The sequence below is a fragment of the Lissotriton helveticus genome, chromosome 8 (genome assembly GCF_964261635.1).
Source record: "Lissotriton helveticus chromosome 8, aLisHel1.1, whole genome shotgun sequence".
Classification (NCBI taxonomy): domain Eukaryota; kingdom Metazoa; phylum Chordata; class Amphibia; order Caudata; family Salamandridae; genus Lissotriton; species Lissotriton helveticus.
Genome location: NC_136069.1, coordinates 1,228,477,264 through 1,228,503,362, shown reverse-complemented (window position 1 = coordinate 1,228,503,362; position 26,099 = coordinate 1,228,477,264). Strand labels below are relative to the sequence as shown.

The window sequence follows — 26,099 nt, the reverse complement described above, 5'->3', positions numbered from 1 at the left end:
CAGTTTGACCAGGAAATTTGGGGCGTCCCTTAGAAGAAAGCTCTATCCTTTGGTGGGTCCCACAGGCGAGATCCCCAGCTCGGGAGCCAGTTGGTAGAGCGTTGGTATGGAGGCGCACATGGTATAGGGTTGTAAGTTCAGTTCTAAGGCCTCGTTAGATTTCAGCCTAAAGGAGGAGATTAAGAGCCCAGGTCAGCGGCGGGTGCACATAGGTATATTGGAGACCCTTAAGCTCAGCACTGCATCTCTGCCACTCCTCGCGATGTTCACCCCCCCAATGCTGCAAACATTTCCAAAAGTCTAGGTCCCGAGGGGGGTCCCACCACACATGGGGTCCCGCCGTGCGATCACCACAGCTGATCCCTCCAGCCCCCGACAGAGACAACACTGCACGTGGTTCAACGTCCCAAGGAGCGCCAACCACAGCCGGCAGCAGGCTCCTGACCGGGTGTGTGGGGGCGAAAGTAGGATCCGCACGTGAGCCTTTGCCGCGTGCAGTGGTCAAGAACTTGAAAATATCGCAATGGTATGTGCCTGGTTAGAGTTCCGTGTGGGCCACACTATCCGCTGGGCCTGAGCCGAATTCAGTAGGTCCCCCAGAGCGTCTCAGTAATTAGGCAATTGGTATGTTAATTAAACAGGGGTCAATGTAAGCCCTGTGGGTCAGGGCAAAGAAGCAGGTAATCTGGCCCCAGAGGTAGCACCGCGGGCCCAGCAGGAGAGGGAGGGGGGATAGGGGCCCACCGCTGCGTGGTCTCCGCAGCTGATCTCCCTACCTGTAGGCAGACATTTGTCGTCCCTTCGTCATCGCAGAGTGTAATGGCAGGCTCCAGCTTCCTCTACCAGTGATAATCGGGCCCAGATCTCTCTCACAAGGTTTTCCAAGTGAGGAAGGCCCAAGGCGCACAGCACAGGAGTCACAGACAGGAGAGAGGATCCCAGGCTGGGACCAGAGTCCGGCTTGGGTGAAAGGCTGGTTGTGAGGGGGTCCAGAGAAGTCCCAACAACTGGGGGAGGGGTGTGGCAGGAGGCCCGGCTGCGCCATCACCTCAGCTGATCCCTCTCTCCCGTGATGGCGGCCAGCAACAGATGCAGCCGGTGGCGAAAGACCAGGGGCATCCACCCAGGTCGAGCTCTCCCTGGGGACTGGCCACTAGAGCTTCCCCATACAGCCGGGGCCGAGCACAGCCCACCCACCATGTGTGAATAGGCCGGCAGACCCCCTGAGGCCAGATCCCCGTCTCTGTCTTGGCAAACCGGCCTCTGGGTTCTCCGTTGGGGGGAGTAGGTCCTGGCCGCAGCGCCGCCCTCGGATGGGCGCCCCCAGAGCTGACAGGGGGAGGGAAAGCAGACTGTAAATGTCAGGCCTCCTGGCAGCGCCCAAGATGGCAGCCGCTCCTGGCGTGGCCGCTTCCTCTCAAAGAGCTGGGAGTCATCAGTGATGCTTTCAGCAAGTTTCCGAGTCCTCAGGGGCCCCCTGATGTATTCTCGGGGCCTCACCTCTGCGGGCAAGCCTGTTAGCCGCTAGAATATTGGGCGTAGAAGCTGTAAAGACCGCAGAGGGACGGAGCTCCGCAAACGCGCGTCCAAGTCCATTTGTGACTTGGTCTCTCCCAACTGCGAGTGTTTTGCGACTGAACATGCGGTCGCAAAACAATGGTACATACCATTTGGGCTCCCTATTTAGAAAGGACGCCCTTGGCATGCTCCTTCCTAATAGCAAGTCCCAAAGCCTATTTTGCGAGTCGATAATTGGTTACCGCCTCGCAAAATAGAGTTTGTACTTGGGCCTGACCAATTTTGTCGCAAGCGGGCCGATTTCCTGTTTGCGACAGCAAAGAACGATCGTCCATCTGGCCCTAAGATCCATGAGCAAACAAGTGCTTCTGAAAGGATCGTAATTTAACAGGCCACTCGTAACGAATCTTTAATGTTGTAAATGCACATTTACATACTCCGCACATCTGTGGGTGGTGTCCATATTTTCTATTGTCAATTTAATAAGGAAAATAATTTTGAAGTGATTCCAAACCACGCAAACATCATGCAAACTGAAGCTACTAAATTGTTTAAAACCCCTTCCACGCTCATGACGAGCTCAGCTCGTCATGAGTTACGCCTGTCGTACGCTCATGACGAGCTGAGCTCGTCATGTAACGCGTTTTTTCGCGAATGTTAGCGCACAGCAGGAAAACCCGCAGCGCGCATGGGGTTAAGTAGGATGTTGCTTTTTAAGATCACCAAGATTTGTGTAGAGCTTGAAAGCTGTATCTGGAATACCAATGCCATCATCTAGCGAAGTGCTTAATTGTAGATCTAGGCTCAGCAAGTATCTATTTAGATTTATTGGAATTTTGATATGTATTATGTCATGTGTGGTAAACCACTGTAAGAAATATTTATATTTTTAGATTTAAGACTGCCAGCACCATCAAAAGATTAGTTTCTGAAAATTACTATCATTGATTGTAGAAGCTCTCGCTTCCAATCTACAACTTAAAACAAATGCTAATTCCTACACTATGCAGAGACAATACATAAATACAGATGAAGAGCACTTGTAACAGTAAATGGAAACTCTTTAGATTGGCTTCAGAAGCTAAGCAGCAGCATGTAATTGTGTAAAATTCAAATACCAACAACACAGAACTGGAACAGCTAGATATTCAGATAGCATTTGACTAAAGTAGTTTGTTTGTTAGGTTATTGTAAGAAAGAGCGAGAGCTGCATATGTCTGATGTCAGTAAATACTTTATTTCGGTCAACAACCATAAAAGAAACATAAGATAAAAGTCACATTGAAGTAATAGACATATATGTCTGATGTCAAATATTACAACAACCACAAATGAGATGTGTGGGGCCATATTTATGGTCAAAGAGTTAATTTACCAACTGATACACAAGCACAATAATTGTATAAGTCTGACTGTTTACTTCTATTTATTACCATTAATGTTTTTAACCAATTACATCATCTGTTTTTATCACTGTTTGTCTCCCAACTTGTTTTAAAGGAGAAGACAGTTTCAAATTTAAGGATTACGACAGCAGACCTGGAAGATGCCTCAAGGTAAGTCCTACATGATATACATTAACTAAAAGTGGTAATGGAAGAATACATCGAACCATAAATATACATTTTGGCAAATTAAAATAATTTGCATACTGTCAATTGCTATATATGGGCATGTCTGTATGATCTGCTTTTTTGGTGTATGCAGGGAAATTCACCCTTGCTTCTTTGACCTGAGGACAAATGTATGTTTTGCTTATTCAGGGTTAAAGATACTTCTTCCCCAACGCTCTCATTTGCTGCAGTAATTGACTTATTCGTATACCAGGTTGTTTTCATTCATGTAATTTCTGAATATGTCTGTATTTCGTTTAATTGGTTATTACCACATTAAAACAATCTCTTGTTCTTAATAATCAATGGAATATCGGAGCTTGCCTGCAACACCACAAAGCACCCAGGAAAGGAGAAAAGGTCATTGGCTGTCACAACCGAGGGCATGGAGGAGCCATGGTCACCATGAGCTCCTTCCCAGGGGGCCAAAAAAAGGATGGACACTCAACAAACAAAATTTACGCCACAAAAAATACTGATGTTAAAAAAGGCTGAAAGTTTAAGTGAATTGGGTTGTGCACCACTTCTAACAAAGCCTATATGCCAAAGAGCACAGTACCAAGATAGAGTGGACATCTGGACGAGCTAAACCCACAGGCATCTCGACTTCACTCTTACTTCCCCTGGCAGTTGTAGCGCCTGGATTTGGATTAAGAGGTACCTTTGGGGCTTCCTGCTAGCATCAGAAAGATATAACCTCTGTTCCCCCTTCCAATACCGTCAATATTGAAATGCTAGCTTTGTTCCTTTGCAACTACTAATGTTCTCCAGCGGACTCCTTTCTTCCTAGCTGCATGGGATCCCACATGGGCCCCACTTTCAACAGAATGATCACACATGAGGGGTATATAGAGTACACAACAAAAGCACAACAAGGGAAAATTATCCAATTTGGAAAAACTGCCCTCACTCACATACCGAGGTATGTGACATGCTTCATCATAGGGCCTGCTACAGACGCCCTGGTGTAGCCACATCCAGGGCGGAGCATTAGGGAGGGGGAAAAGAATATTAAATTCCACACTACAAGACGTACAACCAAATAAGTCAATACGTACAATGAGTAACACACATGAGTAATAGAACGTGCAGTAAACACCTAGTGGATAGCGACCAAAAAAGTGCAGTAAGGATGTGATTAAAACTGATTAAGGGTGCCAATAGAAAGAATTACTTTATTAGACACAGTTTGATACCCCTATCAGGATTAAAAATAAGAAAAGGATGGGAAAATGCCTTATAGAGAAAATGAGGTTCTTCAAGACTTCCCTCCTACCACTGCTGAAGTCAACATGTTTCGACCGCTTGAATTGTGCCTCAAAAGGTCACTTCCGTCTTCATCTGGACTGTCGCGATCAGAACCACTTAACGCCCTGCCGTAGTTCGGTCACAGGGCCTCCAGACTAGAGTAGGTCTAGCAGATCCGTACTCCTCCAGCTCTTCTGATCATTCAGTGGAGATTAGACCCCAAAATGCGGGGAAGACATTCACTAGAAAAGAGCAAAGAGTGGTGCTAGAGATACATATTCTGTCCCCCTTCACTCAACTCATCCCTTTAGATTTCTGTTTCTCTAAATAGGGTATTACTCAAAATAAATGAAATATGCTCACAAAAGTTCCATTATAAAACTCATGTATATGGTGTTGCAGCCCGGATTTCTTTACTTCAAACACTCCGGGTGATATAGCTTCAATCAATTAATCTTCATTCATGTCATTTGATTAGTGATTTTGTAATGATATATGCAACACACTCTTGCTACCATAGCCAAGCCTTGGACTCCCATGAACTCACACACACCCCACGTGTGAACCACTCTAAAAAACAGGCACGTCGTTAAAAAGCCTCCATCTAGGCTAGTGACCCACTCGTAGATCAAACTCACCGAGTTTATGTATTACACAAACTCGTACTGGTGTCCGCCAGGAGGGTCTGCCTACGAACACAATCTACGAAGGAATAGAGCGTAGAGGATATTTAGTGTCAATCCTTCTGCTGTACCGGCATCGCTCAAATCTCAAATCGAGGAGCCGGTCTCTGCAACCCTTACCCGTCCTCCTTACCATTCTCTGAGGCTAGCCCTGCCGAAAGTTCCTGTACCTTGGAGCACCGCGTAGATCGAGAACGCGGTGTCAGGTAGGGTATTTACTGAGAAAAGAGAGGAAGAACCATTTCCTACTCCGCCCCAGCCGACGGACGTCAAACGCGCCAGGACGTCATGCCGTGAGGCATGGTAATCCTTTGGGTGCTGTCGGGAAATGTAGTACCCGACTATATCCCCAGTCTGTCAACATAATCGCAAAGACACGGGGGCTGGTATACAAAGCACACCCCGTTATCACCCATGGACAAGGTCAATGAATCTCCATAATCAAGCTTGCTCGCACGGTAAAGTTCAATGAGAGTGTTTAAAATGATAAGTTGATATCGAGAGAGCTCGTCATTCGATAATTTGAAGTCAAATTACCCCACGCCCCAAGTGTATGGGCCCGCACTCAAAATTAATGCATAGATGATGTGAAGGGGGCATTACCAATCAATATAGGTACCCCGGGGCTGGGAGGAATGGGGGATGTTTGATGGGCGTACTTCATATTGCTTCACCTAGGTTATAACTAACCATGAGTACCAGCCGAGAATTATGCCAGTAGTGTGACATTACTATATAGGGAGTCCCAAGCGGAGTATTTCATAAGGGCTGCCCAACCAGGTGGGGCAGATGTTCAATGGTACAGTCCCCTTGGAATAGTCACTCTCGTCCAATGCCAAAACAAAGGGCACTTCGGGCGGTCCTATCTGCGATAATAATTTTGTTATGACAATAACATGAAAACGATATAAACCAATATAGATGGTAGAATCTAACCACAGCTGGAATCTACCGAAAGCCATATTTGGTGAAAGAGAATAAGCACCAGAAGTTCCCACAGGAGCCTAGTGTATAGAGAATGTCTTCAGTTCTTACTAATTAGACAATGATCAAAATATCCATGTCAGTATTACATCAAAATGTTATGTTTATTGTCTTCCCAATGCCTGCCATGGAATGTCATCGTTTAATCCCACTAGGTGGCTTCTCAGGCGGTACACCCATCGCTGTTCTCGCTGGAGTAACACCCTTTGGTCATCTGTTTGATGTCTTCCAGGTTTTACCTTCTCTATCACGGTCCATCTAAGGTCTTCTATACTGTGTCCAGTTTAAAAAAAGTGGGCTGTGAGTTTCGTGTTTGTCTTGCCACATCTTATTGTGCTCCGATGTTCCGTGATTCTAGTGCGCACCTTTCTGCTTGTCATCCCTACATACTTTTTTTGACAAGGGCAGGTTAGTAAGTAGATCACTCCCTGGGAATTACAATTGGTGTGAGATCTCTGTTCCCAGGGAGTGTGGAGCCCTAGATCAAGAGAAGTAGAGTTGTTAGTGAAGTGGCAGACACTACATGAACCGCAACGTGTGTGTCCGATCAGTTTGGGTAAACCTGTCACAGTAGTATTCTCTCTTGTTAGTCCCAGATCCCTGAGTCTGGTGTGTATGAGAAGATCCTTCAAGTTCTGACTGCGTCTGAAGGAAAACAGAGGTGTCTCTACGTTCATACCCCCTGTATTGAGTATCTTCCAATTCTTCAGAACCAACTTTTTAATTTGGTGTGATACGGTGTTGAAGGTGGATACAAACACTGGTTTCTTAGTTTGGGGTCTCATGTTCTTAGGCAGCAGAGCATCCCGGTTGGCATTAAACGTTCTTTTGCGGACTTTCTTGATGACTTTCAACAGCCTTCTTTGGTGACTACTACTTACTTTATTCCGGACACTGCTTTCATGTTTTTGGTCAATGCAGAGGGAAATGTACGGCTGCTGCAGGTAAGATCGATGGGGCTGGGCTGGGGGTAGGGGGCACGGGGGGGGATTTCGAGAAACAACCACAAGGGTAAATTAAATAAATAATACATTTTCCCATGGGATCGTCTCTCGAAATCCCCGCCAGCCAGCCCCACCGCTCTTACCTGCAGCGGCCACAGCTTGAAAAGTATCCCTAAATATCTACTATTAGAAATGGACGAGGCTATGAAATCGTCTATAGTGGGTGGCTGTGGTCCATCCCTATGCCTACTACACCTATCACTCACCAGGTAGTTAATGGAAAGCATATTCGTATTGTAATTGCATTTCTATAGTGCTTATTTCCTATGATAAAGCATTGAAGCTCTTTATGGCAAGAAGTACGCTAATCACAATACTCAGGTTAGTGATTATTAAGATTAATCCTGTTCTCTCAAAGAAGCTGTTGATGTAAAGGAAACTTTTTCCCTACTTCAACTTCCGCACCGGGCCCATTAAACTATCTTTTTGTGAATTTCTACTGAACACAGATTTACACTATACTCATAGAGGCTTTGGTCCTCTGATGAATCCTTTTAAGTCAGAATGAGGGACGAGAATTTAGGATGTCCAAACCACAGTTAGCCAAGCAATAAGGACCATTAATTAGTGGCCAACTCACAGGTTCAAAATGAGATTCAAAGAAATTACTCTCAGAACCATACTGTAAATATAAAGTATTCCAATAAGTAGGCCCAACTTCCTGAAGAAGGTCAGTTAGCCAGAATTATACATACTAAGAGTTCTGCAGTGGCACAGAATAGAAGAGGTCTAGAATCAATAATAAATAGCACTGTTTAAAGATAGAACATCCGGACACAATAACAGACTCAGACACATTTAAATAAATTGGTTATTGTTTTAGTGATCCAAAATCAATGCATACATGCAACATTTTAAGTAGATCATTTAGAATTCCAATAACGCGTAGTTTAAAACTACACATTTAGTCAAAGGATTGCAAAGAGGATGGTTTAGCATTATGGATTCCTACTACCAAAGAAGGCAGGAGGATGGTTGAAAGGAGGAAAACCTCATTCTGGAAAGGGTCAAAGGATCAAGTTAAAGTCCTCTAGTGAAATGTCCAAGAAAATGGGGAAAGAACAAAAATCGGGAAAGTTCATATTTAGTATCTCACTAATTCTGTTCAAAAGAGTTTAGTAAACAAGTTCATTGTAAAATCAAAATCAGAGCATAGAGTTCGGCTTGTCAACAGCAGCTGGAATAGCATCCCAAGTCATTGAGCAAAAAGAGCCAAAAATTAAAGAGCTCTTGGATCTCAATCTCCAATCTAATCCTTGTCCTCTACATCGCCTCCTTTAGGGAGATTGTCTTTATATTATAGATGATACAGTTGTAACATCAGCAATCGGACCACAGTGGTCTGTCCATTGCGCAGTCATCTTTCGTTTGTCAGGTACCATTTGCTTCTTCAGCATTGTTTACCAAGCTAGTGATGAGAAACCCCATTCTTTGCCCTCCTCACAGGTTACTTACAAAAAACAAATGTATTTGTAGCTCCTTCATGGGTACAGTCCAAGGATCAGTTCCCACCAATTCAGACACACAATGAGTAATAATTCATTCATAGTCAAATTGTTACATTAGGCAGGAATAGTTAAAGCAACATTTGAAAGAAACATGTCAAGGTTTGTTTTGCTAGGCCATAAAATAATGCAGCCTAAGCAAGAACATTTCAATGCATTAAAATCATCATTGTTTCGTGAATCAACTCATTAATAACTATTCAAACCATAAGAAAGTAAATCAAAAGTTTCCAATTAAGAAATAATATTAGTAATTTTGTCAGTAATTATTATATTTAGGTATTTTTAAGGTATCAAATACAGTCTATTAATAGTGAAAAAATGGTTTTCCTTCTGGTTTGCTGGTTTGACAACTAAATATAGTAATTTCAAAGATTCACACCAAATTGACTGAAGGTGTCTCCCCCACCGTGAGGGCTGATTCTAATTTTTTATCATCTGCTTCCAGGAATTTCCAGTACCAAAGAACAACCTCTTCCTTTTTAGATCTAATGTCCTAAAGGGAGGACTCGAATTCCTAATTTCCCCCAATCTCTGCATTTGAGGCCAAAAAACAGGAAAACAGTTTGACATACTTAAACCTAGATAGCACATCCACCACTCTTCATATGAGGGCTTCCCAGAGTAACAACCCTTGCATTGCAATCAAATCCCCCCAGGTAGCAATCCCAGTGCGGCGTAGTGGAAGACTCAGCTGGTCTGTCATGCAGTCTTGAGTACCCGGTGAGTCCCATATTGGTTGGTGCAAAATCAGAATAATAGCCTACACCAACCAATTTTCTCACCCTACACCAGAGAAGAAGTTCAGACCTTAGACCTTAGAACCTCTACCAATACCCTGCCCCAGGTAGTATTATCGGGTTTCCCCAATAGCATTCAGATATTCTTAAACTGGAATGCTGTGGAATACAGATGAAAATCAGGGAAAGCCAAGCCACCCTCGACAGCCTATGTCTACGCTTTTTCCAAGCCAAACTGGCCCCTCTAGAAGCCCAAATTAAACTAACTGTTTTCCCCTGGATTTTATCTATATTTGATCTTGGGAATGTAAAGGGGATACAATTAAAGATATGTGTTAATTTAGGGAGGATAGTCATCTTTACTAAGTTAACACATCCCTAAATTGTTAGGGGCAAGTTCTTCCACCTAGAGAACAATACATCCACTTCCCTAGCTACCCTTTTTAAGTTACAGAGAGGAATTTCATCCACCTTATTGACAATCGGAATCCCTAAGTCTTTTATCTCCGAGCCAATCCTATCACTCCACCCTCCTACATTTGCTCTACCACCCATTCCCAGGTGTAAGAGGAGTGGCTTTCTAAAGGCCAAAGATGAGCACATCTTTTTTCAGTGTCCCAGGATAAAAGCATTCTGGGTTGGCATAGAGGCTACCCTAAAGGATAAACTTAGGGAAGCAAAGGTCATAAATTCACAGTTGGTCCTCCTCGGAGTGGATATGGCAACACGTTGCTCTTTGCATAGGGAGCAGCAGCGCCTTTTGTTTTATTTGATACTTATCGCACAGAAGGAAATCTGCAAGAAGTGAACAGATCCATCGCCCCCGGAAGTTGCAAAGCGGTTACCTGGGTGTGGCGCTTGGATCTGGAATGTAAAACAGGAAGGGCAAATGCGGTATGGGCTGACTTCTTCAGATGTGGTTTTTAGGGAAAGGTCTGGATTGAATGAAGGTCGCTTCCTATGATTACACCAAGGTACCACCCTAGGTAGAGGCCCCTTGGCTGGCCTGAGTGGAGGGGGCCAAGAGAGAATGCATTGGACCGTGAGGTGCACAGATTGAAAGGCCCGAGAGTTGCTGCCGCTCTGTTGATATGACAAAAAAAAGTAATTGTTATATTTTTAAAAATGAATGAACCTAAATATGGCCTATTCATACGAATTTCAAAAGTAGCAACATGTAAACTAATTCTAAAACAAATTAAAACAAAATTATTTTCATGAATATATATATTCTTTATGATGTTAGTCACTTATACTGAAAGTTTCAATAATGCAACCCATATCAACAATGATTTGCACCAATGTCTAGTTTGTGAAAACTCTCTGCAATTAAAATCAATAGCAATGCTAAACTTCTCAGTAGCCTTCATAACATCTTGTTATTAATAATAATTGATTCATCCTACTGTTTCAAACTAATCAAGCATGCTTTTACAGTGCTGATAGTTCAATGTTTTCAATGCTTCTGTGATGTTTTTCTTCAACATGTGCAAGGTACATGTTATTATTTCAGTGTCAAATCTAGTGTATATGTCGTGTAACGAATAATCGATATCTGCGCTGTTACAGGCCTCCCTCTGATAGCAATTTTAGCCATCATAAACTACCACATGAAATCGTCACAACGCATACTTTTGTTGTCTTTAGTCTTTTGCTTCTAGACTACTCTAAGGTTTTCATTTTGTCATAATATTTACATCGATCGTCTTCCAGTTCAAGATCAATTCTCGTTCTTTTCACATCTCGTTTATCCTTTTCAAGTCTACAAAACGTGATTGCTAAATCATCAGCATTATGCTCAAAGAGATTGCCACTAATGGTCTTAAAATAGAGATCACTAATCCATTACCTAAGTTACCCAACCGATTACTAACAGTTGCAAATCCTTTTCCTGTCATTTCCCAGGCACTGTCTGCTTTTACGTCTTTCAGGTCTTTGTTTAAGTGTGTAATGTTTTTAATATAGCTTTCCAAGTCTTTGCTCTTATCTGGTATGTAAGTGTAACAATATTGGACCTTTAATAACTGACAGATTCTGCCCTCCTTCACAAGAAGGATATCAAGGGCAAGTCTATTTTGAATCACCATTGATCTTATCTCAATCATTTCTACATCTATAACAGTTAACCCTCCAATTGTACTAGTAGCTAATTTATCAACTATAGTGGACAGTTTTCTTATTTTCTGAGAATGTAGTGCTACTTCTACAGAAGGTATCAAATCTCCAAGAATATCTCCTGCTATTTCACTTGCACTCACACTTGTCTTCATATTCCCATTCTCTCCTTTTATTACTTTTCAAAATCCTTCACATGATACATTTTTTTTAAAACAATTCTGTGGTTACAACTTCCATTCCATTCCTTTTGTTAACTTGTAATTAGCATTCTTTCCACAAATATAATGCACTCCGGAAAAGATGGGATCACCTCCACTTAAATATCTTTCTCAGTTTTCACAAATTTCAAAAGTATATTCACATGTACTAAGTCCTACGAAATTTGTGTTAGTATTTAATCTTTATTCTGTATATACAAAGTTTTCCATTATGTTGCCAGTCTAAAGCTAATGTAGTCATTCCCTCTATTAGGTTATTTTCTTTTTGCTGTAATTTCCCAGGAATTTTTTTGATTTTGTATTATTATTAATTGCTAAATTATGTCATCTACTCTCTACTAACTCTATGAAATTATTTTCAGCCCTCCATATTTTATATGTTTGGTTATTTCTATTTTTTCTTGAATTTTTATATAGCGCGTACTTGACCCAAAATCAGGTACCAGAGCGCTTTACATGAGCACCAGTTGCGTTACATGAGAACACATTCATTTTTGTTAGGCAGGGGAAGATTAAGTTATTTGCCCAGAATCACAGAATGTTGAGCGTCGTTGCCGAGACTCGAACCCAGTTCCCCAGATTTGAAGTCCACCACCCTACCCGTTAGGCTACATCCTCTCCCCTGTGTTTAAGCCATGTCTAAAGATGGTTGTTTTTTGGTCTAAACAAATAGCCCATGATTTCAACTTGCAAACCTTCAAGATGTGGATTTAAGCATTTTAGCACTGGAAGTTCAGAAAAGATCTGATCTTGATTGAACTAAAAATAGACCAGTTGAGCAGTTCCATAAAACAAACTAGATAGCACTCTGTAAGTAATGCCATATGTCAATGGCAAGCTACGATAGGTTATACCCCAGAAACAGAGGTAGTTATTTGCAAACAGACGTAGCAATCACCAACACCCATCCTATTTACATATTCATTCAACAGATCAATGTAAGTGTTCAGCGAGTAATCAGTTTTAAGAAAGTCATGTCAAACATGATCATTCAAGTCAGTCAAATCAATGCTGTTTCTTTTGGCATATTCAGAAGAAAGTGTAATTTTAAAATCTTATATTGGTTCATAATGTGGCAAATTTAAAACAATAAGTCATGTGAATAATGTCAAAGCAATAACAGAAAAGATTCCAGTATATGCATGTTTGCATATAGAAGAGATTTCAACGTTAGGACACATGGCTCTGAAGTTTCAGACAGTTAACCAGTTAGTAACTAAAATAGGAAATAACAGCAGGTGGTTTGAGCAATTCAGCAATGTTCAAAGGCAGAACATATGAAGGCACAATTTGATAGTTCCGGTGAATATGGGAAATATGCAGATCAGCTTCGCTGATGAATATATTCAGGAAAGATTGTGTCAGTTCTTCAAGAGGTACACCAAGATTGAAATTCAGATTTACAATAAAGTTTGTTTTAAGGTGGTTCGGGTGGATTCGTATTGTTAAAGCAATAATTGAAGAACTCCTGATCCCATTAATTTGCAGCCAGATAAGTCCATTCAGGAGCTGAATACTTTTGAGTGGGTACTATCGTTTTTTTTATCCCCTCACAGCTGTTTACTTATCATCAGTATCACTTTGAACGGACTGCTCTGAACTTTCAGGAATTGTTGGTGGTACTTGTCCTGTTGTCAGGCAGCTTCTCAGGATCTCATGTCTTTGAGGCCAACAGTCTCAGGGCACAACTTGCTTTCTTGATGCACTCAGCCATTCACTATGATCAGTTTCTCTTGTAGCCAACTCTATTTGCTGAGACCCTTTGGTACCAACAACAGTTGACTCTCTGACTCCCCTCAGGCCAAACAAGTTCTGTCCCAGCAGCGTGCCGGTTCCCAGCAGCTTGACTAACAATCCCTCTGTCTCACTGTAACCACTGGCACATCAGGAACAGGTGCTGCTGTATCATCAAGGGGAAATGGGACTCTGCAAGTATGGACCGCGTGTCCCAAGTCAGAAGACCTCTGCACATCACGGGGTGCTGGTAACCAGGATCACCTGATATGGACCTTTCCAACGGGGTTGGAGGCAAAATTTTTGCACATGCTTCTTTATCACTACCCACTCACCAGGACTGAGATTATGGCACTGCTCCTGTTGTGTCGCAAGAGCAGCTTCTCCAGCCTGATGAGTAGTCCAAGATCAAGTCATCTGTGATATTTACAAGAGCATTGGCAGGAACTGCTTGCCTGTCTCACCACTCTTACCATTATCACTTCATGGGGTAACAATCCTGTCTGCTATACTTCTCAAACTCCTCAAAACAAGAGGCAGCACATCAGGCCACTTTAAAGACGTTGAATTGCACACCTTCGCCAATCTTTTCTGCAAAGTACCATTGACTTGTTCAAGAAGTTTGGAAGCCTCTGGAAGCTTCTGCTCACCCTGTAGTGTTGCACATAACAATTTCAGGACCTTATTAAAGTGAGTTTCTCAGTCTGACTCAAGAGAAGTTGGGAATCCAAAATGCGGAATTAACAACAATTTTGCCACGATTAGACTATTGTTTCGCCTTGTTGGCTAGGATTTCACCCATTTTTTTAAAAATGCATACAATCACCAGTACATATCGCAGACCGTTGCTAAGGGGCATCTCAATGAAATCCATTTGCATGCGGTTGAAATACCTGTAGATTTTCCTAATTTTTTCATAACAACTTGTGTTTTTATTCCTGCATTCTGTTGCTTGCATACAGTGGCATAATGTTTCAGCAGTTACTCTGAATCTGAGATTAAACCACACTTGTCGAAAGAGGCTTATCATTGCATCTCTTCCTGCATGTGCAGGACTATGATAATGTCTAGCCATAGGCTACCACAAACTGTCAGGTAATACCGGTGTGCCATCAGTGTGAACCCAAATTTCATCTTCCCTTTTGTAAATACTGCTCGCACCAAACTATGTTGTTCTGCCTCTGTCACTTCCTCTTGTAACTTCCTGACCTCTTCCCAAGTGTCTAATGCTGTTAACAACATATTATGATGTGTGACGTGTGATGTTTCATTCAATGGATCCTCATTGAAAGTATGTAAATATAATGAACAATACTTTGCAATCTCATCAGCATATTTATTTCCAATGGTAACATCGTCTGTGCCCTTTCTGTGTGCATACACTTGAGTACTGCAATTTGGGCAGGCAAATGTAGGGACCGTAATAGGTTCCTTACACTTTCCCTGTTCCGTATTGGCCATCCGGAGGAAGTCATGAGCCCATGTTGGGACCACAATTGCCTTATTCCAAAGCCATAATGACTGTCTGTAAATATTGTAACTCTAATCTGTTCAGAAACACTGCATGCTCGCATTAATCCAATCAGCTCTGCCACCTGTGCTGAATACACTCCTTTCAACCATGACGCTTCCACGACACCAGCAACTGTGCAAACAGCATAGGTTGCTCTCAAATTTCCTTCACTGTCTTTCAAACAAGTACCGTCACCAAACAACACATGATCAGATTTAGGCAGTGGTTCCTCCTGGATATCAGGGCAGGCTTGGTACATAATTCAGTCACATCCAAACAGTCATGTTCAGCTTCATTAATCGCAGTGTAATTTCGAGGCAATGGCAACAGAGTGGATGGATTAAAAACTGTGCATCTTTTAAGTGTCACAGTTTTTGCGCCCAAAAGAATTTGCTCATACTTTGTAAGATGACTATTCTTCAGATACTGTGTTTGGGTACGAGTTAATAGTATCTCCACTGAATGGGATACAAATAAAGTTAACGGATGTCCCATTACTTTACTTTCACACTGCTCAAGACTCACACATGCAGATGCAACTGTTTTAAATATCTTGGTAATGCTACAGGATCATGAGATGCTGAAAAATAGGTGAGGGGCCGGCAACTACCCTGTATTTTTGTGTAAAACTGAAAGAGCACAGCCGTCCCTTTCACTTAAAAAAAACACAAAGCACTTGTAATCAGGCATTCCCAGAGCTGGTGCCCTGCAAAGGCATTCTTGCAGCTCAGTGAATGCAATCATACAACTGTCGTCCCAGGGAACCGGATCAGACATTTTTTTGTATGTTAACATCTGAAGAGGTTTTGCTGTTAGCAAGAAATTCGGAATCCATTGGCCACCATTCCTAAGAACATGCACACTTTCTTTTGGTTAGTTGGTGGACTCATGTTAAGAATCGCTGTGATTCTTTCCTGTGACACTTTCCTTGCGCCTTTCTCACTGTGGTATACTAAGTACAGTACTTTAGTTTGGCAAAACTGTAGCTTAGTTGGAGATACAAAAGGGTAATAGTGTCAATTCTTCAAACCTCCTTAATATTTGACGGCACCAATAAGCTGTCAATATACTGCACTAACACTGAATGATATGGCCTCACCAACGACTCAAGATTCTTTTTATGGATCTGATTGAAAATCGATGGGCCTTCCGTATACTCTTGTAGGACTCTGCCCTATGCCAAAATATGATTGCCGAAACAGAAAGCAAAAGGAAAACTGACTTACCTTCATAAAGAGGAATAGAAATGAAGGATTGACACAGCTTGATGAATGAAAACCATTCAGCTTCACATGGAATTTGAAATAATATCAGAGCTGGATTCGGTACCACAAGACAACAAGGGGCAACAGTGGTATTTATTTTCCTCAAAACCTGCCTAATAGGAGGGTGTAGCCAAGATGGCGACTGGGTAGGACGTGCCTGCTCGTCGCTCCGGCTCTACACCCGGGCCCTAGCCTAAGCTTTGAGTAGCCGTGTCTTGAAATTCACCAGGTGGGTCAAGGGCAACACCGGAGAATGGGTGGAGTCAGTCTTCGGCCACAAGAGAGTGTCTGGAGTGGCTGCGTTGAATCCTGAAGAGTGGCTGGTGGCATGTGGCCTTGCACTGGGCCGAAGGGCAGAGACGAACACTGAGTAGCTGTTCCACTGCCCAGGGCTGAGGAGATCACGGGACTTTGACGTGCAGTGGTGGCCGACTTGCGGCAGAGCACCCCACAGCAGACCCCACCACCACCCTGACACCAGGCGTGGTTGTGGATGAGAGCGGCGCCAGTGCCCAGATCAAGCCGTGACACGACACAGAGGAGGAGCTGCGACTCGGGAGCCCTGGACGAGATGACACCGATTCCTAGAAAAGGGAGCCGGGAGACCGCAGGACCCGAGCGCATTGACGGTGGCCTGCGTTGGCCTGGGGCTTGCGAGGGAGCCGGCCGGACAAAGAGTGCTGGAGCGGGAGACGTGCTCACAGCAGTCTGGCCCCAGAGTGACTAACCCACCCAGCACAGGCCACGATCTGCCTGCAAGAGCCGGGCGAGTGGCGCACTAGTCATTGGGCAGGAGCATTCACCCTGGTGGGAGTATCGGCCATAGTGGGCCCCGGGGAACAGCCTGGAGAGTGCCTGCTGGAGTCAACAGGGTTTTTTTGGTTCTTAACCTATTTGTGCGACAGGTGGAGACTTGAGGAGCTCCTGCCACCATGCACCAGTCCAGAGGGACTGAAGGGAGGAAGGCCCACATACAGGGCGAGAGAGTCGCAGTGGGCAGAGTTTGGGACAGGTCCTGGCCCCAGCCCCGAGATCGGGCACCAATGTGTGGGTGCTGGAGAGAAAACACATACACCTTGGGGGGAGCCCGAGGTGCAGAGCTAAGGCAACAGGCCTTTCCACACAGTAGGGCCGTATGTTGGGTGAGATCCCGGTGGAGCCCTGATAGGCCTACGAACTAGGGCCATCTGTGGAGCGGCAAATCAAGAGGAGCTGTGGCGTACTCTTCCACGAGGATCCCAGAGACCCCACGAGGGGACAGTGCCCATCGCTGTCTTAGATTAAGGACGCAAACCACTACATCAAATCCCTGCAGCAACTGGATTGTTGGCTCTCCCCCAGGAACGGCAACCAGGGAGTTTGTTTCTAGACCACGTGCAAGAGAGAGAGGCACAGAGCATCAAGAGCTCGAACATGCCGACCGCCAAGGGGGGGAGGGAGACAGAACAGTCAAAGAGATGTTACTTAAAGCACCGGCAACAGCTAATGTGGAAGCAACGGAGTCGGCGGACACTAGTGAAACTGATGCAACACTCACTCTTGCATTCATAGAAACCTTATTGGCGTCCCTAAGAGAAGATTTTAAGCAGTTGAAAACTGAACTGCGCAGGAAGTCAGAGAGGTGAGAAAGGATGTGGACTCCCTGTGAGACAGGGTAGACACAGTAGAGACTCAGTGCTCAAGCAGAGATGAAGAGATCGAATTCCTTCTGCAAGAGGTAATTCGCTTGAAGGACCAGCACCTAGATCTCCAGGCCCATGCGGAAGACCTAGAGAACCACTCTAGGTGTAATAACATTTGCCTCTGCAATATCCCTCGTGGGGCGGAGGGCTAGAACATAGCAGTGTTTGTGGAAGGTCTCTTCCGGTCGATTATCGGCGCCGCAGAGGAAATGGAGATCAAACCTCACCTCTTGACATTTTAAACTGCGTGCATGAATTCCAATTGAAAGAGCAAATCCTCCAAAAAGCCAGAGACTGTGGCTCCCTACAATATCAGGGGCTCCGATCTCTCTTGTTTCAGGACTTGGTGACGTCAACCCTCCAGAAGATGAGGGTTTTCCAACCCATCACTGCGCACCTCGGGGACAATAAAATCCCATTCTCGCGGGGGCACCCGTTCCGCGTCATTTTCCGCCTAAACGGGAAGATTCAGCAAATCTGTTCAGTCAGGGAGGCTCGCCAACTGCTGAACATCCGAAAGGACTCTGCAACAGACCCACCATCGCCCGTTGGTAAGGGTAACAGTCAAGGACCAGGTGAATGAAAAACTACGTCCCGACCCAGAAACAATGGCGAGAGAGAGACAGGCAGTCTTGGCGTCACTGTGAGCGGACTCCACAGGCCCGCATGAGCCTGTCGGAGGCTGAGTTTGAATTGACGTATGCCCCATGTACCAAAGATCAAATGGTGCACCCACTCCTTCAGAAAAGGCTAGGGCCCGGTGGGACCGGGACGATTAGAAGAAATGGAACTCTTCCACCCCATCCCGTGGAAATGCAATCCCAGGACTTTTACATTCTGTTTTGTGTTGTGTTGTCAATTTGTTGTTGGGGCTGTTATTAAGTTTGGGGTACTCCTCCCGACACACCTGCTTCCCCTGTATCACTCACTCAAGCGCTAAGCTAGGTCATCATATTATGCCAGTTCATACTCCACATTCCATTGAAACAGAGCGTAGTTCTTTAGCCTCTTCCCCTGGATTACCGCGATGATCCAACACCTTAAAATATTGACCCTTAACATAAAAGGGTTCAATAACCCCATCAAACATCGGGCCATTTTGTCGTACTTGGAGCACTCTAAGGCCCATATTTGCCTGCTGCAAGAGACCCATCTCCTGGCAAGAGATACACATAGACTCCGCACAAGGGCATTCCCACACCAGTTTTTTTCCTCTCTTCCCACTAAAAAAGCAGGAGTGTCTATCCTACTATAGAACAAGTTCCCCGGTAAGATAGGGCCTAAACAAGAAGAACTAAAGGGACTACTCTTAGCCTATTCCTTTTCTATGGGCTCACAAAAGCTCACCATAGGGGCAGTTTATGTCCCTAATGAGGTCCAGGAGGAATATCTGTTGAAAGTAGTGCATGAAATGAGCGCTACCCAGGATAGGACAATCCTCTTGGTTGGTGACTTAAATATAGTTTTTGACAACGCCTTAGACTGATCAACCCACAGGCAGGGACAGTCAGGGGCCCTTTCCGCATCCGGCGTCTAGAGAATACTATTTTTACTCACACTTCCACAAAACATACGCAAAAATCAATTACTTCCTGGGCACGGCAAGTTTAACACCCTACATCAAGCAAATAGATATCCAACCACATACTCTGTCAGACTATTCGACAGTTACCCTGTCCCTTTCACTGCCTAGGGACTTGACCACTTCCCGGATTTGTCGCCTCTGTGATACGATGCTGCATAGGCCGGCGGTGGTACCTGGAAGTGAACGATACCCCTGAAACCCAGATAGACATTCTCTGGGATGCTCTAAAGGCAGGGGTGAGGGAAGAATTCATTGCCATTGCAGCCTCAAACAATAAGATATGCAGGGAGAAGAGCTAGAGCATATACATCAGAGGACTGCGGCACCAAGGGTATGGAAACAATTCGAAGTGACACGCTCTCAGCTAGCAGCGCTCGACCTTGACAGAGCTGAGCAGGCAGCACTTAGACTCTGACACAACTTTTACACAGGCGGGGACAGAACAGGGAAACTTAGCCCATAGGCTACGAACACAGAGGCAGACATTCACTATCACCTCTGTGACTGCCCCCACTGGGGAGGAGAGGGTGACTGATCAGCAAATTGCCGAAACCTTTCACCAATTCTATACAGAACTTTATACTGCAAAAGACCTTTCCATGCAGGGCCAAATGCAATAACTCAATGGTGTTCCCAACTCCAAAATTACCGCTGACCAGGCGGAGGAGATTGCAGCCCTGATTAGAATTGAGGGAGTAATTTCAGCCATTGCTAAGCTTAAACCATTAAAATCCCCAGGCCCAGATTGCTTTTCTGCAGCATTCTACAAAACCTTCTGTCCCATACTGGCTCCCATACTCACTAGAGTGTACAACGCTATAGGGTCCACATCTGCCATCCCCAAGTCGATGCTCGGAGCATCTGTGATTGTAATCCCCAAAGCAGGGAAAGACAAACAGCAATGCACCTCATATAGGCCCATCTCCCTCCTTAATATTGATTTTAAGCTGTTCACAGGCATCCTTGCATCCCGACTGTCGCCCCTCCTGCCTGGGCTGATTGACCCTGACCAGGCAGGGTTTGTGCCCAATCGCCAATGCGCAGATAATACCAAGCGCATACTCCACATAATTGACAAAGCACAACGTTTCGACACAGAGCGATTGCTACTGTCAATTGATGCCAAGAAAGTGTTCGACAGAGTGAATTGGATGTATTTGAAGGAGACGTTGCAACATTTTGGGCTCCCAAAGAGGTTTATTGAGTGGGTCTTCAGCGGATACACTAACCCAGAAGCCACTGTCCGAGTGAATGTTCATACCTCCTCCCCGTTCCTCATACAAAGAGGGACTCGTCAGGGCTGCCCCCTCTCCCCCTTGCTCTTTGCCCTATATATGGAGCCCATGGCTCAGCATATACAAGATAACCCTCTAGTCTTTTGCATTTGCTTCGGGGGGAACCACATACACTCAGTCTATACGTGGACGATGTAAAAGTGACGTTAGAAAACCCCCAGACCTTTATACCGGCGGTGCCATCGGAATTGGATCGCTTTTCCCAAGCTGCTGGATTCAAAATAAATGTCCATAAACCATGTCTTTGATCTCACTGTGAAGCCCTCTACACTTAGCTCACTGAGAAATGCTCTCCCCATCCAATGTGCCACAGTGGCGATCCCCTACTTTGGGATTTAACTCTCTGCGTCAATACTCGACACCATAACGCTAAATGATACCGTTCTGCTCCAACAGGTAAGGGAAGACTTACATAGATGGTGGCCCCAGGCGCGGTCCTGGCTCGGCCGGATAGCGTCTGTCAAAATGTCTATATTGCCAAAAATCTTATTCCTATTCAGATCCTGCCTTTCGAACCACCCCCAGACATGTTGCGCACGCTTCAGCGGGAGCTAGAAGCCTTCATCTGGGTGGGCAAGAGACCCAGAATGCGGCGCAACCTTGGCTACAGTCCTCCAAGTGAGGGTGGCCTGGGGATCCCAAATCTTCAGGATTACTATTTGGCGGCCCAGATCAAGGCGTTTGTGGAATGGTCACATCCGGAGTCCGAAAAGCACTGGCTTTTCATAGACAGAACGTTAGCAGGGAAATCACTATGACAGATTCCTTTCCTACCTAAAGCGGCCAGACCTAGGAATCACTATCTCTTGTATGTAACCAGAGTTCCTCTCAAGGCTTGGGATAAAATAGCGGTCAGGAGAAACCTCACCATCTTTCCGTCCCCTTTGAACCCCCATGTTTAAAGCACTTCCTTCTCCCCGGGGATGGATGCAAGAGCTTTTACGCAGTGGGCAAGGGAGGGAGGTAGATCCATTGGACACTTCTTCGATGAGGAGGGCCCTCTTTCTCTTGAGGACCTCTGTAGCCAGCAGGGAATCCCAAAATCAGAACGCTTTCATTATCAACAGATAAGGCACTGGGACATGCATCCTGAAGTCCGTCCTCATGCGCACGTCACATCACTGCATTTGAAAAGTGTCTACTATCTAAAACTGATGATGCCCACCTAGTATCATAGTTATACTGCTTAATTAGTCAGGATCCAATACCTCAGATAACACTGAGCCAAAAGAGATGGGAACTTAAATTAGAACGCACAATCACCCAGCTGGAGTGGAAAGACATCTACTACAGAGCCAAATACACTGCATGGAAAGTGGCTAGTGTAGAGATGGCCTTTAAATTAACAACGTACTGGTACTACACCCCGGTCAGGCTTCACAAATGCAACCCATCATAAGATCCTCTGTGCTGGCGCGGGTGTGGCTCACCTGGCACACTGACCCACATACTATGGGATTGCCCTAGGTTAAAGTCTTACTGGGCGCAGGACTACAGGACATAGACACGTATTTCGATATGGAACTGCCCCAGGATCCAGCATACATTCTTTTGGGGTTACCACAAGCTCTCATGTTCCCTCTCAAATCACTCAGGGGTTGCCAAATAGCTCTGGCCTTGGGGGCGGCTCTCCAAAATATTCGTATACATTGGGGAACCAGCCGCCTTCCTACTCACATGGATTGGCTGCATCGCATGTGGTACATTCTTGGTATGGAGAGGATATCCTTTTCCTTGCTGACAAAAGTGCTTCCTTCCCCACCCTCGGGAAACCCTTTCTATCGCTGCTATCTATGGAATTTAACGAAATCACCTGCCCTAAATATGTGAGGTTACTGCTCCTTTCTGCACAGACATAAGATGGCCCTCAGGGCACAGAATAACTGTGATGGACATTTTATAGCTGAACATGGGGGTGGGTTTTTCTTGGGGTGGGGTGATGATGTTGGGGTTGTTAAGTTAATGATACTATAGCACCCCCACATTTTGGGAGGTCTGGATATACATTTCGTATTGCCAATGTTGTATTGGTGTGTATAAAATTCAATAATGAAAATTAAACCTAAATGCACATCAAATGTGACATAATAAAACCAGCCTTTAAAGGCAAAAAAAAAAACCTGTGCAATACAATACTTGCCATTTATCTTCTGCAAGTCCATAATGGGAGAGTTACATGAACTTCCCATTATCTCCTTCAAGATCCCTTGCTCAATCATTGTGTCAATCCAATCACAGGAGTCATTTCAGCAATAGTATCTGGAGTCAAATTGTATTGTGGGATTCTCAGATATTCATCATTTGACTTTATTGTGATTCAGCGACGGCCGGCTCAGGTAAGCGCAGTAAGGCGGGGCAGGGCACGGGGGGGGGTCGGGGGGCTAGGGGGAGTCATCAGACGACAAAATAGGTATTATTTATTTATTTGATTATACCTATTATGTCATCTGTCGACGACCCCCCCCCTAACCCCCGGCATCACCGTGCTTACCTGAGCAGGCCGCTGCTGTGGTGATTTGGACAGGTTCAACACCTTTGACTAGTCCGATAGCTTTACCTGTAAAGTCCCAGAATTTAGTTGACATAGCAGATCACATCCAAGCAGATTCACTGGACTTGAATCACACACCACAAGTCGATGTCTATCCTTAAAGGACCCTATTTTAACAGGAACTGCTTCAGAAATTGGGGTTGATAACATTTTCTTTGCAACTCCTACAACTAGGATACTTTCCCCAATAGGGGTAGGTTGATGCTGTTCTCACAGTAGAGTGGGTAGCACCAGTGTCAACAAAGAATGAGACATGATTCCCTTTCACTTCTCCATCCACATAGGGTCTACTCTATTCTACCTCTAAGGCTGCATCAAGCAAGCAATCCTCCTCCCTCCTCAGGTATAGTCATGCCAACGGGTCATGCCAACAGGTCGGGATCAAAATCACCTGTCTGAATTTAGTACTGTTGTGATGCATTCTGGTTTTGGAAAAAAGTTCTATTCATTTGCTGATTGTGATTCGTATTATATTTTTGTTGTTTGGACATTCTTCTGAGGCATCGGAGCTTGAGGTACCTGCATTGATCCGGAAGCATTAGGATTTTCAGTTCTCTGTCTCTGTGTCAGGTGTGTCTGATAAATGTTATCTCCCTGAAACTGTAAATTTCCGCTTTTCTGTATTTGATATACAGGATTAAATCTGCACTCCCAATTCCCAAATTTTCCACACGCATTGGCATGGGTTTGTTTTATTCAATGCTGACACATCATCACCCGTTCTATGATCTACTGGTACACCTTAACTTCTACTTTGAGGCTGGAAATTCTGCTGTTGAAAACCATGAACACCCTGCATCACTGGAGCTTGATTATGTCCTCCCTGTACTGGAACTGCATTTTGAAAACTTGACTGATTCTGGCTTTTCTGCATCACTCATTTGCGCAAGCATTCCACTGTATTGTTTGAAAGCCTGTACTAATCTCTTGTAATAGGCATATACTGATTCCTTAAGCTTGTTGGTTATTCTGTCTATTTGCTGCCAATCAATTGTTTTAGGTGAAACTTTTGTTTCCAAGTGACTTATCACCTGTTGGTATTTTTTGATTACGACTGGAGATGGTGCTTCTGTTCTAGGATCACTTTCTGGTTCAGCTTTGGGCCAATCCACAGAAACTTTACATTTGGATCGTAAATTGCCAGGAACAACAATGTCAAACAGGGTATTCAAGCCAATCCACAAACCATTTGAAATGTTTACAAATATTTCCATCTCTCTGCACCATTCCACTGGATTCTCTCTCAATTTTGGAAATTCGTTTGTAAATGACAAAATATCAGGTCTTGTCCAAGGCAGATGTACATAACCTCCACTTGGTACTCCTCTCATAGGAAGCATCTGTATTTCACCACTCCCTCCATCTATTACCATTGAACAGACCCCCCCCACCCCCCCTCCCCAGGGTATTACAGCATAGCTTTGCAAATTTAGCGGCACAAAAAAGCTAATTTAGCAGCACAAAAATTGCAATTTTGCGGCATTATTGCAGCACTTTATTTTACTTGTGAACATTCCTTTCTAGCCTTAAATACATGGAAACTGTTTAGCAGAGTATTTCACTTTGAAATAAGCATGTTGAAAGTGTCTGGGGGTGTTTTTTGCTATATTCTCCTTTGTGGTAACATTCTGGAGCAAAGGTTAAAACCAGCACAATAGCACAGGGAGACCTCAGAGACACCACTGAACCTGGAGCCACCCCAGATCATGGAGATGTGGATCGGTTTCAAACAAAGCTCGCAGATGCTGCGCAAACTTTTTTAAGCACCATTGTTACTTAAAGGCTGGACATCGGCTTAACTCTGTATATGTGTGATGTACCAGCGACATTCAACACGCAGACCTCTATTCCATCAATTAATGAGTGACACAGTGAGTCATCAACATGCAAATGTCACTCACTTGGACATTGTTTCAGCGGCTTCCCTCTTCTAAATTTTCTGCGTTCTAATATGATGACTCCGTTCACGATTGTCCGTAATTGCTCTTTGACATTCTTGGAGTCCGGCTGGAGCTCTCCCATCATCATCTCCACCCCTCCCACCCTCTCCTCGAGCGGCTGTTGGTTTGCCATCTTTAGAGCACTATTTAATGACCCTTTTGGGAGTCCTAACCGGTTTTTCCAGATGCTCATTTCAACTCTTTCAATCGAATGCAATCCAACTCTCCTTTTACGTCCCACGTGTAATATACTTTCTTATGACTTAACATTCTCCCAGGTGTTTCCCTGGCTACCTAGAGGGTAGCAATGTGGAGAAAAAGATAATGACTATTCAAAAGATCAGTCCTGGCCCATGGGTAATAGGTAACCCTGGGCGTAGTTCGCGTAGTAGCGCTACGCATAGCTACGCGAAGTGCACTTCGCACTACGTGAGCTACGCAAACTGCATAGTGCACTGTGCAAAATGCTGTTTGCACTGAATGCACAGTGCCGGATGCTTGTCCGCACTGTGCAATCAGTGCAAACCACATCTTTCACAGTGCAAGCGGTCGTTTTTTGCCGCACGAGTAGATTTCTACTCGAGCGGCAACTTTCTCAACACGGACTGGTAGTTTCTCATCGCGAGCGGTTCCCCCGTTGAGAATCTCGCTGGGAGGTTTATTTTCCACCCTCGCGATCGGCAACTTGATGTTGCTGATCGCAAACGAGGAAAAAGTCTTGCCAGGATGTCATTTTGCTCGCTCGCGTCGCCAACTTGACGTTGAGGACCGCGAGCAAGCAAAAAATTACACTGTGCTACAAGCAATTCGCATAGTGCGAAGTAGCGCAAACTTCGCAAACTACGCGAGCGTGGCATAGTACTTCGCCCAGGGATAGTAATAGGGGCTTCCCATAGAATATGC

The 26,099-nt window shown here is 44.6% G+C and overlaps 1 protein-coding gene across 3 annotated transcripts in view; it reads left to right on the top strand.

The window, feature by feature from the left end:
• The window catches only part of TSGA10 (testis specific 10), a 529,263-nt gene that overhangs the window by 306,750 nt on the left and 196,414 nt on the right, over positions 1 to 26,099 (top strand). For all 3 annotated transcript variants that reach the window (XM_078658208.1, XM_078658209.1, XM_078658207.1), the window contains exon 12: positions 3,019 to 3,074. In XM_078658208.1, the coding sequence (XP_078514334.1) occupies positions 3,019 to 3,074 (56 nt within the window). The remainder of the gene's footprint in view (positions 1 to 3,018; positions 3,075 to 26,099) is intronic.